The sequence below is a fragment of the Drosophila albomicans genome, chromosome 2R (genome assembly GCF_009650485.2).
Source record: "Drosophila albomicans strain 15112-1751.03 chromosome 2R, ASM965048v2, whole genome shotgun sequence".
NCBI classification, from domain to species: domain Eukaryota; kingdom Metazoa; phylum Arthropoda; class Insecta; order Diptera; family Drosophilidae; genus Drosophila; species Drosophila albomicans.
The window spans coordinates 14,139,456-14,155,049 of record NC_047631.2 but is presented as its reverse complement, the minus strand read 5'-3'; the positions used below and the strand labels follow the sequence as shown (position 1 = coordinate 14,155,049).

The window sequence follows — 15,594 nt, the reverse complement described above, 5'->3', positions numbered from 1 at the left end:
GAGTTCAGTCAAATATATTCTCACGCACGCAGATGCGACGGCAGATATTTACTCGGTATGGCACCCGCGAGTCCCCCAATGGCATTCACATTGCCCGAGGCAGTGGCTGTGGATGAGACAGTGGCACGTTGGTTATCTAAAGCACCGATCACTGAGGTGACTGGGGCGACACCCTCATCAGAGATTTGTGTGGTGCCGCCGAGCTGATCGTATTGAGCTGCAAAAAGTAAAAAGAGACCGAAATCAAAGGTTAACCGGTGAGTGATGCTTTAGCGCACATGTTGGCCTTAAAAACAAATGCTGAATGCTGGGCGAAATCTAACAGCATTAACCGCAAAACTAAACGTGTTGACAACTCATCATCAAGGTCTTGGTCAGATTATATACAACAAATTTTGGTTTGTCACTGCTTTTTGGATAGTTTCCAGTTTCCGTATGTTTTTATTACCTTGTATGGTGCGCTGAGCATGCGCAGCTTCCTCCTGCGTCTTGTACTTGATGAAGAAGACCTCCGGTTTGCTGATCTGCTTAGGCGCCGCCTCCTCGATGGCCGCCTGCAAATCAAGTGGATCGGGTTTCTTCGTCAACACATAAATAATGGTCTTCTCCTCCACTGGCGCCTGCTTAACGCGCACTGCCGCCTTGCTGGCGCTTGGCGTGGGCGCCTTGATGAACACAATGCGATAATGCTTGCGTGGTGGGGCAATGGGCAGCTGAGGTTGGGAATAACGCTCTTCGGGTTCCTCTGCGGGTGGAACATGCACATAGATATCCTTGGACACAAGCGAGGCGCTGGGATTGTAGTTTTGATACTGTTGCTGCTGTGGCTGCTGCTGCTGTTGCTGGAAGTTGAAGCCAAAGTTGGCAGGCAACAGCTGCTGCTGCTGTTGCTGTGGTTGCTGCTGGAAGATTTGCTGCTGCTGTGGCTGCTGGTAGATGGTCTGCGTTTGTGTTTGCTGTTGCTGACTGCCCACTGATGATGTGCTCAGCAGCTGTTGCACCTTGGGCGCCTGCAATGCCTGTTGCAGCACTCGCTGCTCATCGATGCTCACTGCCTGCTGCGCAATGTTGGGAATGCCGGGGAGGCCTGGAATGCCGGGCAGCTGTAGATTGTTTGACTGATAGTTGTATCCTTGGGGCGCTGCCAATGCCAGGCCAACCAGGCACGTGAGCTAACGGAAAGCACAAGGAATTAGAGAATGACAAAGGCGACGACGATTCAACTTTAATGCTTACAATAAACGCGCGCATTTCCGATTTGATTGATGGCAAAAACTGAATTCGATGGCAAAAAAAAACTGATGGAGTTTGATGGACAGAGACCGTACCAAGATGCTTGGCAAACAGAGACCAACTAAATGCTAATCACTGACCGTCCCAGACTTATAAGTCGCTCACGAGAAAGAAGATGAAGAGCTGATGTGCTGATGTGCGACGTGAAGTTCAAATGAAACTGAAACTAAAACTCAAAACCACAGAAACGCGTCCGAAGAAAAAAACCGCACGAAAAGCGAAGCGCCAACTAATCTTACAGCTTTTTTTTTTCTTCTTTTTTTTCATCGAACAACCTTGAGATGATGGTGTCTTTAGTGGTAGCGGACTCACACTCTCCACACACACTCGCACACACTCTCAGGGAATTGACTGCGTCATCTTTTGGGGCTTACGAGTCGCCGGAAGTCATATGTGAATTAACATATCTATTGTTTGGGGCTATAATTTCGCTGGCTCTGATCGTGCATTTCATTTGGAGATTTATGGATATTTATATTTCAGCTTTTTTTGAGATCTTTTTTCTGTTTTTTTGTTTTTTGTTTTCTTCATAATTTGTCGAGCTTTGAGTTTTCAATAATTAAACATAACTTGCACAAATCGCGCAAGATAATGCCATTAGCAACGGACCAAAATTGCAGCTCCAAATCAATCGCCTCGATGACCCAGTTGAATTTTTTTGCGCAGATCTTGCAATTTTAATTGGACTATGCACGGTTAGACTGAGCACTTACATAATGCTGCTGGTTTGTTTGCTTTTCAAATCGAACAATTAAATCAATTTTTTGGCAAATCAGCTCGCGTCTCGCGTTCGCTAATCCTTTTGCAAGCGATCGGAAACCTCAATCAATGTCCATCAGTGGCTATGAAAATTTGGGTCATAATTTAACCGTCCACAGCGGTTAAGTTCGACTGGATGAGTGATGATGATGATGATAATGATGATACCTTTGATGTATGGGTGCAGATTAATCAAAAGACAAATGCTGTGGGGCCCGAGCTCTCAGCTCTCAAATTACACCGTGACGTGAATAAGGTTTTCATATATTACATGTATATACACAATTTTTTGCCTGATTATGTAAGGTAGCTGGAAGGGGGCGTTACAATGGCCAAATAAATAAACAAAGCTACAAAGAGTTTAATGCAGCGGATACAACGCCCCGTTCTTTTGTATTGCACTCGAGGAAAGCAATAATAAATAAAAATACGAAAAGTGTGTGTGGATTGCTGTCTTAAGTATTGCGTAATGTGATTAACGGCATTTTAGCGAATTATTGTTGCATAATTATTGTATACACCCGCCAAAAGTCATAAGTGCGATTATTATATTATTATTTTATTTTCACATTTCAACCGCCATCAATTTCACTTGATGGCTTTTTGGCGTTAGTTTTGGTTTTGGCTTTGGCTTTGACTATGATGGCGTGTATGAGAAATTAACATGGTCAAGGCTATTGGCGCTAATATTCGACAATTGCCGACACCATAAAGAAAATGTGCAGACATAAAAGACAAATTAGATAATTAATATAATTTGTCAATAAAATGATACAAATAAATAAAAAGAAAAATACCAAACCAAAATGAATGCGATTAAAACACAATATCATATTTCTGCGAATTGTGCGAGAATTGAAAAGGTTATCGAAAATATATAATTATTGAATATGACTCAAGGAATTTAAGTATATATATAATATTAAGCTACAATAATTTATTTATCGTACAAAAGTTTCCTATTATTAATATCATAGTGTTCTATTGATTTGAAGGCAACCTTTACCTTGCTCTACTTCCACATTCGCACTGCTTGCTTGTAGTAGGGCAGTAAGGTAGTGCACGGCAAGCAGTGCGTTTAATGTCATTACTGCTTTCTTTGACCGTCGCTCATTAACTTCGTAGATTTTAATAATTTAAATGATTTTCAATAAAAATAACAAAGAAGTTAGTAATAAATTTTGTAATTAATTAAAAATAAATACATTATTTTTATAATAAATATAGTAAAATCCATTTTGATAGTCCCTCGCCTTTAATAACACGTCAAACTCAAATGTAAAGCTCTAACTTATCAATGAAAACTTTCGGTTTCGATATTGAATAACGGTTGTTGGCCGTGGTTGAGTCAAAAAGCTTAAAGCTTTGTACAAACCCATTGATTCGTTGGGCCACAAAACATAATTAATAACTCACACAAGCAGATTTAGACATTCTCAGAAGATGACCACTTCAATGGGGCACAACTTGCACAACTGCAGGTTGAATTTGTGGTTTTGAGGCCCCGAAACTAAGTCTAAGCAATTCTACGTTAATGAAGAGCAAATACAGCATGTTCATTAGCCGGGTCTCGGTCTCGGTCATCACTCCATCTCTCACTCTCCTGCCCTTAGCTAGCTCGGTTACCGTTTGAAGCAAGTAAACGGCTCATTACACACACCGCAAATTGTTGGATGGGCGTCACGTTTAGTCCGAAACAATTGCCGAAGACTTCGTCTTCGTCTGCGTCGCCATCTTATTGACAAAGGGCTGTGTAGAAGTAATCAAAAGTAAATTTATCTTAAGACAGTTGGTACAAAGTGCTGGACAGGCGCTAGATTATGAATGGTCGCCCATGATAAATGGGTAACAAACAACATTGCAGGCCGCAAAAGAAGCGATCAGCTCGCTCAGACAACACATGCAAATTTCCAACTCGACGGGTCATTAATTAAGCCTGACAATGCTCATACGGCCAGTTGGCCAGCTGAGCTTAAGCTCATCGCCCAGGCGGGGGTCTCAAGCAGCAGAAAAATCTGACAACCGTTTAGAGTATCTAGAGTCTGGGTGAATGGTTTACGAGACCTCAGCGACTGACTCAGCGTTAAAGCTAAGCCAATTTCTAGCTTGTAAGTTAGACCGAAATTGATTAAGTGTTTATGCAATTTTTGGTTTTAATAACATTTAATCGATGCATGGTGTAGCTGTGTGTTGCCAAGGGGCAACCCCAAGTCATAACATAATGAGAGCTGTACCCCTAGTCGTAACATAATGAGAGCTGGTACCCCAAATCTATGTCGAAGTCTGGGTCGGTGTCGGTGTCGGAGTCTGGGTTGCTGCCAACAATTAAGCTCTATAACAAAAGTAGCCAAGGCATCTTCAAGCGGGGAATCACGCTAATTGGCCGTGTATTTCTCGCAACTACACAAGCAAGTCGCGGTATTTAATGAGAGTTTTTTTTGTTGTTGTGGCGAAGGCGAAGGCAACGGCGACGGCGAAGAAGCCCCGAAATGGAAGATGAGACGAAAGCAAAGTGAAACAAAAACAATGAACATGCAACAAAAATTGAAGCGTTGTGTGCTCCATTGGCGCCTCTTGTTGCTTGCTGCTTGCTGCTTGTGTTGGCTCATTGCCTGAACTTCACTTATTAAGTTGTCGAAACGCTGTATAAAAGCCGGCTGAAGATCAGCAAAGTCACACAGTTCACAGCGAACAAGCAAGTAACCCAAACCTTCTCCAGTGTGCTCACTTCCTAGTCTCAACCAAGTTCAGAAATGCGTGGATTCATTGTAAGAGCAACTGGCACCCAAGGCAACGGATTTACCAAATAATCTACTACAATCTCTCTCTTCCAGGTACTGTGCCTGACCGCCGTGGCATTCGCTGCACCCCAAGGATATAACTACAATCCTGGCCCATCGGCTTTCGGCAGTGGCCTGAGCGCGGCCAGCGGCAGCGGTGCAACCTTCTTCCAGGCTGCCCAGCAACAACAGGTGGCGCCACAACAGCACTACCAGCAGGCTCAGCAGCAGGTCCAGCAGCAGCAGCAGCAGTTCTTCCAGCAGCAGGCTTCCGTTCAGGTGCACAGTGGTCACCACCAGCAGCAGCAGCAGCAGGTGGAGCAGCAGCATCAGCAACCCATTGTGTCGAAGCGTTTCTTCATTCACTCCGCTCCCGAGGATGTCGATGAGGAGTACAAGGAGCGTCACATCACCGTCGGTGTGCCCAAGCGCAACTACAATGTGGTGTTCATCAAGTCGCCACAGCGTTCCAACAAGAAGACCTCGATCAAGATCAGCCCCGCCATCAACGAGGACAAGACCGTCATCTATGTGCTGAGCAAGAAGGCCGACAGCTCCGATGTCCAGGCTGAGGTTGTTGAGCAGGCTTCGTCCACCAGCAAGCCCGAAGTCTTCTTCATCAAGTACAAGACCAACGAGGAGGCCGCCCATGCCCAGCAACAGATCCAGGCCCAATACGATGCTCTCGGTGGCAGCAGCCAGCTCACCGATGAGGGTGTTGCTCCCGTTACCTCCGTCATTGGCGCTCTCGGCAATGGAGATGCTGCCGCCACAGCCACAGCTGTGGGCAGCACTGGCATTGGCGCTTCTTCTGCCGGTCAGGTTATCACACACAATGCTGGCTCGGCTCATGCACAGGGCACTAGCAATGCTTACCTGCCACCCAGTTTCTAAAGCGGTTGAGAGCTGAGAACCATAACCTCAGACATCATCATTAATATTGTTGTTAATAAATTGCGAATTGTTGTTAAATCAAAACTTTTGCTTTCTGCTCTGGGGCTCGTATTAATTACTTTTTTCTTATATATGTATTTCATAATTATTATTAATAATGTGTTGGCTTAGTCGAATCTTCGCATCTACGCAAAACATCTCTTATTGGCATTTTCGACTCTTTCACATTAATTAAGTCTTTATTACGTTTGAGGTCAGGGATAGACCCAAAGACGCCGGTGACTGTCAGCAGTTAGACATGAGCACAAACATCAAATCTGCCAGTCAACGCAACATCAAAATCAAGAAATTTCGGGGTTGCTGCTACAAAACAGACAACTGAATACACTTCCAGTTTAATAATAGAATATAAATATTTTTTTTTATTTATAGTTTGATAAGAGTAAACATGGCAAGTCGAGTGTCGGAGTTTAGAGAAAAAACTATGAACTAAAAAATAAATTTATAAAAAAGTTTAGTCTGCCGCATTCAAATTTTGTTAATTACTATTTCAGAAATAAATATTATATATATTATTATAACTTGCATATATCATCACACTTATGTAGGTACAAATACTTAATCAGAACGTATACATAATATTTATTTCATACGCCATGTCAACAGTCGTATACACAACATTTCACTTACACGTTAACACGTCGTATGAAATAATTAACATATTATGTATACGTTCTGAAAATTCCTCAATCACTCTTCTACAACAATAATAATTAAATATTTGAAATTTCAAGTTTTCATTATTGCAATATTCTTTTTTATAAAAAAGCTTTAATTTAATTTTAAACTCAACCAAATATTCAGCATTCTTGTCATAATTATGCCGCCCTCAGTTAGGGTATAAACCAAAATAATAAATGGCCAAAAAGCAAAAAAAAAACAAATGTAATTGCAAAGCAGACTTTTTTGTTGTGTTGTTTTTTTTTATGGCGTGTGTACATTGATTAGGTTTTGATTGCCCACAGCGAGTGGCTTTCTGCTAGCTGTAGCTGTAGCTGTTGTGCTTATACAACAAGTGCTTGCTTGTAATACAAATATTACATCAAATGTGATTTTAAAGCTTTCGCTTTAATGCATGCATTACACGGGAAACCGAGAAGAAGCGAGGGGGAGGGGGCGACGTCCAATTTGGCCAATTAGTGTCGCAATGATAATTTATGATGTCAACATTTCATCGGATGTCCTGGCAATCACAGTTATTAGCTGTAAATAAGTGAGGAGTCCTCATAAACAATGTCAAATGTACAATTAATTAAACAAGCTGGTAATTAAAATGCGACTCGCTCTTCATACTACGTATATATAAAGGCAGTCTGCACCATTTGAATCCTTTGTCAGTCCCAGTCTCCACGTCAGGTCATGGGTCGTCTATTCCTGTTGCAGGAGCAGTGCCTGCGATTGATGGGTCACAGCATGGACAGTCAGAGCAACGATGACAGGGCCCTGACCCTTGGCCTCAAGCACTTTGCATCGCTGTTGTTGGTTATCTCAGCGGAATATCCGATGATGTCGTATGTCATGTATAATCGGGATGACATCGAGCTGGTTACGGCCAGTCTGAGTGTTGTGTTCACCAATCTGTTGACTGTCATCAAGATATCGACGTTTCTTGTCTACAAGCAAAACTTTTGGCAACTGATGCACAGCTTCAGGCAAATCTATCCGAAATGTAAATGAAACGAGTTAGCTGGCTGAACACACAGAAACAGCAACAGCGAAAGAGAGAAGCCGATTAATTTATGCAAAACTTGCATATTACTTTACACTGTTTGCTTTTAATCAAATGTCTAACTTTCTTGACAGTTCATCAAAGCGCTTCGGATGTTGTTGGCCACGATTACATAACCAAGGACAACAATTTTGCGGCGCTACTTGGCAAGGCTTATTGCATTTCCTGCGCTTGCACCGGGCTCTACTTTATGCTGGATCCCATTCTAAAGATCATCAGCAGCCACTGGCGAGGCGAAATCTACATACGAGAGCTGCCCATGCCCATGAAGTGAGTAGCCCACAGAAAGCTTAATCGTAGGGTAGAAAGGTATTTTAACTTCCATTTGCGTATCGTTGAAGTATATTCTTCAGCAACAACAGTCAAGTCTGTCTGTCCGTTTCTCCATATGGAATTCTTAGTCGCAGAGACTATAAAATAAATATAGATGAAGTTTTAGAATTTTATGTTGACTACTTCCGCCCACGAAATTGAGAAAAAATTAAAATAACAACTAGCACACAAGCACAGAAAACAGAAAAAAAACTTAAAACTTAGTCAAGTAATAATTTGATATGGCAAAAACTTGCTGCAGATGTCGAATCTTAATTGCTATGTTTACCAATCTGGTATATGGTATATTTTGAATGTTACAGTATATCGATATATAAATCTTTTGGTATATATTAGAATTCTAAATAACATTGTCGCATTTCTTTGCTTGAGAATATTATGAGAATATTTATTGATAATGTAGCTTTCTTATACGTATTTTATTTGATAACTTTCTTCATGTCTTGTAGATTCCCCTTCAATGATGTCAACACTCCCGGTTATGAGTTTGGCTTTGGTTACACAGTATTTGTAACCATTGCAGTGGTGCTCTATGCTTCGGCTGTCGATGGTCTCTTCATCTCATTTGCTTTCAATTTGCGTGCACATTTTCAGGCACTTCAGCAACGCATTCAGCAGCTGACCTTTGACCAGTCGGCTGAGGCAGACCATGAGCAAATGATTCATGTGGTGCAGTATCATGTGAAGCTGCTGGACTTGTCCAAGCAGCTGCGCATCACTTATATGCCTATAGTATTTGGACAGTTCTTGATAACCTCGATACAGGTTGGCGTCATTATCTATCAGATACTAACGGTATGCACACTTCTGAATAGTTATATATAGCAGCAATTGCAGTGTTTGTCTTCTTTAGCACATGGACAATGCCATGGCTTTGATTAGATTCTTCTCCTTCTTTGGTTCCATCATGCTGCAGCTATTCCTCTATTGCTATGGCGGCGAGCTTATCAAAAACGAGGCAAGTCTTTAAATTGAAATGCAATTAGTCAACTCTTTAATTAGCTCCATCTTTGCTTATAGAGCCTGCAGGTTGGCGTCGCTGTGCAGCTAGCCGACTGGCATCTGGCCACGCCCAAGCAGCGGCGTTCCTTGGCCTTCATCATGCATTGTTCGCAGCGTGGGATGCTCATCAAGGCGGGTTTTTACGAGGCATCGTTGGCCAACTTTCTGGCGGTAATTTCAAGATATCACTGTGTTTTTTGTTTGCTGTGATTGATTGATTGACCGTCTGACTGATGATTGATGTATTGCAGATCTTTCGAGCTGCCATGTCGTTTATCGCTGTTATTCAGTCGGCCGAGTAAAGTGGAAAACAAAAAGTGCAGCCCGCATGCCAATCAGTTAGCATAAGTGGAACAACAATTAGTTTAAATACTATATAGCACATATAGTTCAAGCACAAACTGCTAACAGACACTTGTCTGCTAGTAATAAATGAGTAGTCAAACAACTTGACACTAGTCGCAGTAAATCTTGAATAATTACAAACTGAACACACGATATGAAAACCACACGACAGAAGATACATATCAACAGCGATAATTGCACAAGGAAGAAGTCGCTTAGTCAACTACTAGACTGTAGATTGAAATATGTATGATAAAATGCTGTTAATGTTTTCTTAAATACTCTATTTAGAAGCAAAAATGCTAGTAACTTAACCAAATAAATACGAATTCGTATATTAAGCGGTATTATTATTATACAAGGTAGGTAATATATGTTATAAAATATATTTTATATATGTGAATTTTTCTCATTTGACTGAAAATTGATTAGAATATTATAATACTTTAAGAATAGGTATATGTTATTTTTTATATTGGATTAAATTATATTTATATTGATTGGAACCAGCGCTCTAGGTATTGAGGGTCAAATTTAAATAAAAATTTTATTTTTGTAAATACTCTTTCCTCAAGTAGTAGAATTACTTTCCGAGTAGTAAATTTTTCCATTCGTTGTTTTTGTTTTAATTAATCTGCTTACTTACTTAATTACTCTGTCTCTATATATACTCTTATTTAATTGAAAATGTTTGTTTTGGTGCATACTATGAATGAAATATTACCTATCTATCACTTTAATGCTTTAACATAGATGAGTTATTTTTTAAAATGTTGGAAAATATGTTATTTACCAACTCAAACGAAAATGAATTCCTATCACTTTCAATTACACTTACATATATATTTAATGCTTTAACTTATGTCTTATATGTATTATTTTTTTGTAGTATTTTTACTCAGTATTTTGACTTTTTACAATTTGTCAAACTTTTAACAAACTCAAAGACAGTTTTTCATACCCTAATATTCAAGCAGCAACGTTGATAATCTACATATAAGCAATTAAATGGCAGGCATTAAATTGCCACCAACAATTTATTAAAAACAAGTAAATACATAAAAAGAATATATGAAAATCAATCAGTGAGAAACCGCATCTGGGATCGATTGATAAGCAGTCACCGGGTGCACTGGAAAATTGTTCTATAAATTCGCAATGCAGCCGGACAAACTCGTCACTTGGCAACTGTGTCGAGTGGTGCACAGACCGTGAGGGGGCAAACACCATGAGCAAAGGCAACAACAGCAACAGCAACAGTGAGCAAGGACTGAACTTAATCCGTTAGAATCCCTAATTAAACCCTTTGGCATTTTTACAGAGCTTACGCTGGCCGTGCTGCAGCTGCCCGGGGGCAGCAATGTGTCAGCGAACGTTCGCCAAGCTGTGGAGCACATAGCCCAGTTGAAGGCTGCAAATCCGCAGCTACAGTTGGCCATATTGCCGGAGAGCTTCAACGGTCCGTATGCGATAGAGGAGTTTGGGAAGCATGCGGAAAGCGTACCGGATGGCCCAACGTGCCGCGAGCTATCGCAGCTGGCGAAAAAGCTGGCCATCTACATCATTGGCGGCAGCATAATCGAGCGGGATGCCAACAATAAGCTCTACAATACGTGCACCGTTTGGTCGCCCACTGGCAAACTAATTGGCCGACATCGCAAGGTAAGTGTGCGGAGTGAGAGAGTGCTGCTGGCTGGCTGGCTGGTAAATAATTAAGCAGCTCATAGTGACCTTTCCCCATATATATTCCATCTACACACAGATTCATCTATTCACGATGCACATTGAGCCCGACCAACTGGGTGGCGTCTACTTTGATGAGTCGGCGGCGTTGACGGCGGGCAACGAGCCAACTGTGGTGGAAATTGGTCCGCATAAGGTTGGCATTGGCATTTGCCATGACAAGCGTTTCGAGGAGTTGGCCCGCATCTATCGCAACATGGGTGAGTAGTTGCAACGTCTGCTGTTGCTGCTGCAAGATGCACAAATAATCCCTTTGGGGGCTGGCTGCTCGTTTCTTATGCAGGCTGCAGCATGTTGGTCTATCCATCGGCCTTCTGCATTTGCCAGGGTCCCATGCACTGGGAGTTGCTGCAGCGTGCTCGCGCCCACGATAATCAGCTCTTCGTGGTCACCTGTGCACCGGCCCGCAATAATATGTCCGGTTATGTGGCCTACGGCCATTCCATGATTGTTGATCCCTGGGCTCGTGTGCAGCGTGAAGCGGGCGACGGTTTCGAGTTGATGGTCGAAGAAATCGGTGAGTTGTGCACACAAGTTGTGTTTTTGCAATGGCTGCTTAATTGACTTTACTCCCACGTTGACAGACTTCAATAAAGTGGACGAAGTGCGTCGACAAATTCCCATCTACAAACAGCGACGCACTGATGTTTATGATCTGGCCAGAGCGAGCACTTGAAACTGCGCTGCGACAACAAAACAACTAGAAACTAAAAACACAACTCTTAGTGAAGTTAAGAAAATGCCAAGTAAGAGTTTACTCGATTCGCAGATACCATGTAAAAAGCAAAGAATATATATTTGTACTTTTTTTAGTTTCCCAAACTCTTTTGTTTGTTTTTTGGGTTGATCCCAGTTTAGGGAACTATTCATAGGTTTCCTAATACATTCGATTTTCAGTCACACTTTAATTCACAGGTTTTAAAGCTTCTTTTTTCTAAGAGCTTCTGTTGATTGTGGGAGATCTAGAAAATCTTTACATCGAAAAGCTTGACATATAATTACCCAGTAATATATTAGAACAGTTAAAAATCTCTTTTGTATCGAACTGATTATCTACAGAGTCTATCTGATTTATATTTACCCTAAAATGCATAAAAAAATAGTTCTTTTTACTTTCTATAACTTATTGATATCTTTTAATTAGTTCTGTATTTATGGAAACTCTATTAAATTAAGTTCAAGTCACCCCAAAACTTTTGCTTATAAAATTTCCAAATTTCTAGTTTCCGTTTATTTTTGTTGTTTATTTGGAGCATTGAAACTGTTTATAATATATTATATCATATTATATTTTTGTCTTTCTTTCGTCAAATTTGGACTATTTAAGACTTCTCTATTTGACCTGCATATAATATGCATTTACTTACTTTATGTTCCCCAACTTTTGGCTTATTATAGGGATTACTACTAAATGAATTTCAAAGTCTTACCTCAAAACTTTTGCTTACATATTTTTCTATTTCTTTAGTTTCACATTTTTTTCTTATTTATTTGACTTGCATATGACATGGAATAATGACATGGAATAATAAACATTTACTTACTTTATTTTCCTTAACTTTGTACTTATTATAGGGATTACTACCCATTTCTCTGGCTTAACTCTTTTCATGTACTGTTTTGCTAATTCTGCGCAGTTGAATCAACCCCTTGCACCAATTTGCTTGTCTACAGGGTATAATTAAGTCAAATGAACAGCGGGAGAGCAATTCACTGATAATTCCACAATGCTTATCGACAACAAAATGTTAAGCTTAAGCAACAACGGCGGATGCCGTTGCCACTGTCGAAGCTGCGTCTCAATCGCGTTGTGTTCAGTGTTCCGCTAGTTTGTGATTGAGCTTAGGCAAGAATGTTGTTGTGGTCGCTGCTGTTGTGCGCCTGTCTGGGATTGGGTGAGACGCAGATCGCCTACCGGGGTCATCTGTCGGAGTTGCGCATCAAGGAGCTGAATAATCTGGCACAGCGCATGGAGCAATCGATCAATCCGGAGAAATATGCCTGCGATAGCTATTTTGACTACGTTTGCAGTCGCAATCGTCCACTATTTTCAATAATGGGTAAGCGAAAACTATGAATAAGTAATAAGTTTTAATTGAAAGTACTCTGCAGGTCACATACCACAGATGACGGATCTCATACAGTTGCTCACTGATCTGCAGAATGATCCCGAGCAGTTTGAGGCCAAGCAAAAACTGATTGATTTCTTCATCTCTTGCAACACTCAGAAGTCTCTGCAGGATTGCTATCGCGAGACTTTTGAGTATTTCAAGCCGCTTTTTGGGTACATCATTACCAAGGATTTAGTTGAGGGCAGTTCACATGAGCTGAACGACTTTCTGGGAATTCTCAGACGCTTTGTTGAACGCACCGATTCGATATTCAACAGACGCTCGCATCCAGTGCGTGACAAGTTGGTCACCTACAAGGAAAAGTTTCGCACTCCGCGCACTTATTTCTACACCGGAGATCTGAATCGGGAGTATGCTTCATTGCGCATCTATCGCGAGAGTTATGAGCACAACCTGCGCAATCTGGAGCAACATCGCAAAAGAAATTCCACCTATGAACTAGGCGTGCAGCGCACCATGCTCGATTGGAGCTTGTATCTTTATCAGAGTCGCGACAAACCCATGTCCTATTACTATTCCACCTTCACAGTGCATCTGTACATGACCATGTTTAATATCACGGAGCGAGAGCGTGATTTCATACGTTTCCGGGAGCAAGTCGAATGTCTCAAGTTGCCTCAGTATGTGAATGTCCTGGATGAGGCAAGAATGCTGGCTGTTATTTATCTGAAGAGTTTCCGCCAGTCGTGGCAGGATTACAGCGAGTGGATAACCATTGCGGACAAGCATCGCGAGATCTACGATCAGGAGGATCAAGTTTTGAAGACACATCAGCTGAGCAACAAGCGTTTGTTCTTCACACTCTACGCTCAGAATTTCTGCGAGTTTGGCAAAGAGTTGGCCGAACACGTTTTCTATTTGGGGCTGAAACAGAACGACGATTTTATCAATGTTTATATGTGCGGGCATCAGACCGAAAACTACTCAAATTGTATTGTATAAACTATGTTAAGTGGCAAAACTTTAATAAAAACGCAGACTACATTCTCATTAGTTTGGTGTAGCTCTTTTCTATCCTATTACGTCGACCGCTGCACTTAATCCCTTTGTGGTTGCCTGTTTTGCCGCATTTAGTGCTGCTGCCTTTGCTGCCTTTGCTGCCTTTTCCAGTCGAAACGTGTGCACCTTGTCGAAATAATCCCCAGCCTGCTGTCGGCGATAAAGTTTGGCCAAATCGCTGCAGCTTTTGCCCAGGCCATCCACGGCCAACAAGTTGGCGCCGTGCGTCACCAGCAACTTGATAAGCTCCAGGCTTGCATCCATCACCACTGCACGGAGATTCGGAAAATGAAAATCACACAAGCACTAAGAGAGGCGTTTCCCTAGACTAACCTGCACGCATCAGTAGCGTCCACTCACAGGCATCTCTGGCCTCCAAATTTGCGCCCGATTCGAGTGCAAATTTCACCATTTCCAGCTGATTGGCATCAACGGCACAGTGCGCTGGTGTCATGCCATTGCAGTCAACCGCCTCCAGCTGTGCCTTTTTATTCAACAGTATCCGCGCTGAGGGCAGATGACCATGGTAGAAGGCCAGCTGCAAAAAGAGTCAGCGACAAAAACCGGAGGTGTAAAAAGAACAAATATGTTACCAAAGTGTACTCGAGTGTGCTCGACTGTGGGATACCGGATACCCATTTTTAATAATAGCAAGTCAGAGCGGTATTTATTCGAGCTAATATACCAAAAATCGAAAATATACTGAATCTACTTTATTAGGTATATTGAATTCTATATTTGGTATATTGATATACTATTACCTTGATCATATACCATAAATTTCAAAATTATGAATATACCAAAAATCGAAAATATACTGAATCTACTTTATTGGGTATATTGAATTCTATATTTGGTATATTGATATACTATTACCTGATCATATACCATAGATTTCAAAATTATTAATATACCAAAATACCAAAATATACTGAATTTACTTTATTGGGTATATTAAATTGTGTTTTTGGTATATTGATATACTATTACCTTCAACATATAGCATAGAATTTCAAAATACACCAGATTGTCTGGGAACTGATGTTTCATACGGACGGAAAGTCTGACCGAAGGACAGCAGACAGACATACATATAGACGGAGAGACAGACATGACTTTCTTACTTGCCCGGTACACATGTACATACATTTCCTGTACTCACAAAGTTAAAATACCCTTCCATCCTATGGGTAGCTGGTATAAAAAGGTTTACTCTTTTTTTGTGTTTTAACTAACATGCAATGGCGTGCGTCCGTTTTGTGGATTCCCGAGGTGAACACTGCAGCCGGATGAGAGCAGCACATCGATAATACACATCTCACCCTGAATAATTGCATTGGCCAGCGGTAGAAAGCCATTCGGACCGGGATAATCGACCAGACTTGGCCTACGACGCAACATGCGCTTCACCAGAAATTGCTGCGATTTGCGGATGGCGCGATGCAAACAGTTTGTCGAGGGCGGCGCAGCTTCTGTGCAGGCCTGTGGAACGATAGATAATCAACTTTAATATGCCTGGCTGTAG

At 41.4% G+C, this 15,594-nt stretch overlaps 6 protein-coding genes across 8 annotated transcripts in view; 4 read left to right on the top strand and 2 right to left on the bottom strand.

Annotated features, from left to right (window-relative positions):
* Positions 1-20: 20 nt before the first annotated feature.
* On the bottom strand, positions 21-1,251 carry LOC117573377 (alpha-protein kinase 1). Its single transcript, XM_052006846.1, has 3 exons — positions 1,237-1,251; positions 449-1,172; positions 21-217 (listed from the first exon to the last, which is right to left on the bottom strand). The coding sequence occupies exons 1-3, from the start codon at positions 1,249-1,251 to the stop codon at positions 21-23; spliced, it is 936 nt and encodes a 311-aa protein (XP_051862806.1).
* Positions 1,252-4,241: 2,990 nt separating this feature from the next.
* LOC117575216 (putative uncharacterized transmembrane protein DDB_G0290641) lies at positions 4,242-5,787 on the top strand. Its single transcript, XM_034259342.2, has 2 exons — positions 4,242-4,820; positions 4,887-5,787. Exons 1-2 carry the CDS (start codon positions 4,806-4,808, stop codon positions 5,724-5,726), a joined length of 855 nt encoding a protein of 284 aa, XP_034115233.1. The 5' UTR covers positions 4,242-4,805; the 3' UTR covers positions 5,727-5,787.
* A 1,358-nt stretch (positions 5,788-7,145) lies between these two features.
* Positions 7,146-9,152, top strand: LOC117575244 (odorant receptor 82a). The gene is made up of 6 exons (XM_052007993.1): positions 7,146-7,455; positions 7,590-7,785; positions 8,298-8,643; positions 8,702-8,806; positions 8,869-9,021; positions 9,102-9,152. The coding sequence occupies exons 1-6, from the start codon at positions 7,146-7,148 to the stop codon at positions 9,150-9,152; spliced, it is 1,161 nt and encodes a 386-aa protein (XP_051863953.1).
* Positions 9,153-10,346: 1,194 nt separating this feature from the next.
* LOC117576089 (omega-amidase NIT2-like) lies at positions 10,347-11,730 on the top strand. The gene is made up of 5 exons (XM_034260638.2): positions 10,347-10,454; positions 10,517-10,857; positions 10,958-11,138; positions 11,222-11,455; positions 11,523-11,730. Exons 1-5 carry the CDS (start codon positions 10,424-10,426, stop codon positions 11,612-11,614), a joined length of 879 nt encoding a protein of 292 aa, XP_034116529.1. The 5' UTR covers positions 10,347-10,423; the 3' UTR covers positions 11,615-11,730.
* A 964-nt stretch (positions 11,731-12,694) lies between these two features.
* LOC117576435 (uncharacterized) lies at positions 12,695-14,063 on the top strand. The gene is made up of 2 exons (XM_034261186.2): positions 12,695-12,998; positions 13,051-14,063. Exons 1-2 carry the CDS (start codon positions 12,791-12,793, stop codon positions 14,010-14,012), a joined length of 1,170 nt encoding a protein of 389 aa, XP_034117077.1. The 5' UTR covers positions 12,695-12,790; the 3' UTR covers positions 14,013-14,063.
* LOC117576438 (ankyrin repeat and SOCS box protein 13) overlaps positions 14,023-15,594 on the bottom strand; it is a 30,157-nt gene continuing 28,585 nt past the window's right edge. For all 3 annotated transcript variants that reach the window (XM_052007996.1, XM_052007995.1, XM_052007994.1), the window contains exons 2-4: positions 15,306-15,551; positions 14,403-14,607; positions 14,023-14,338 (exon numbers count right to left, since the gene is read on the bottom strand). In XM_052007996.1, the coding sequence (XP_051863956.1) occupies positions 14,082-14,338; positions 14,403-14,607; positions 15,306-15,470 (627 nt within the window). In that variant the 5' untranslated portion in view covers positions 15,471-15,551 and the 3' untranslated portion in view covers positions 14,023-14,081. The remainder of the gene's footprint in view (positions 14,339-14,402; positions 14,608-15,305; positions 15,552-15,594) is intronic.

Coding starts and splice junctions, on each gene's coding strand:
- LOC117573377 (XM_052006846.1), bottom strand. Junction 218..448: donor TGCTCAGCGCACCATACAAG/GTAATAAAAACA, acceptor TACTTTTTGCAG/CTCAATACGATCAGCTCGGC.
- LOC117575244 (XM_052007993.1), top strand. CDS start 7,146: ATGGGTCGTCTATTCCTGTTGCAGGAGCAGTGCCTGCGATTGATGGGT. Junction 7,786..8,297: donor GAGCTGCCCATGCCCATGAA/GTGAGTAGCCCA, acceptor CATGTCTTGTAG/ATTCCCCTTCAATGATGTCA. Junction 8,644..8,701: donor TTATCTATCAGATACTAACG/GTATGCACACTT, acceptor TGTCTTCTTTAG/CACATGGACAATGCCATGGC.
- LOC117576089 (XM_034260638.2), top strand. CDS start 10,424: ATGAGCAAAGGCAACAACAGCAACAGCAACA. Junction 10,455..10,516: donor CAACAACAGCAACAGCAACA/GTGAGCAAGGAC, acceptor GCATTTTTACAG/AGCTTACGCTGGCCGTGCTG. Junction 11,139..11,221: donor CCGCATCTATCGCAACATGG/GTGAGTAGTTGC, acceptor TTTCTTATGCAG/GCTGCAGCATGTTGGTCTAT.
- LOC117576435 (XM_034261186.2), top strand. CDS start 12,791: ATGTTGTTGTGGTCGCTGCTGTTGTGCGCCTGTCTGGGATTGGGTGAG. Junction 12,999..13,050: donor TCCACTATTTTCAATAATGG/GTAAGCGAAAAC, acceptor AGTACTCTGCAG/GTCACATACCACAGATGACG.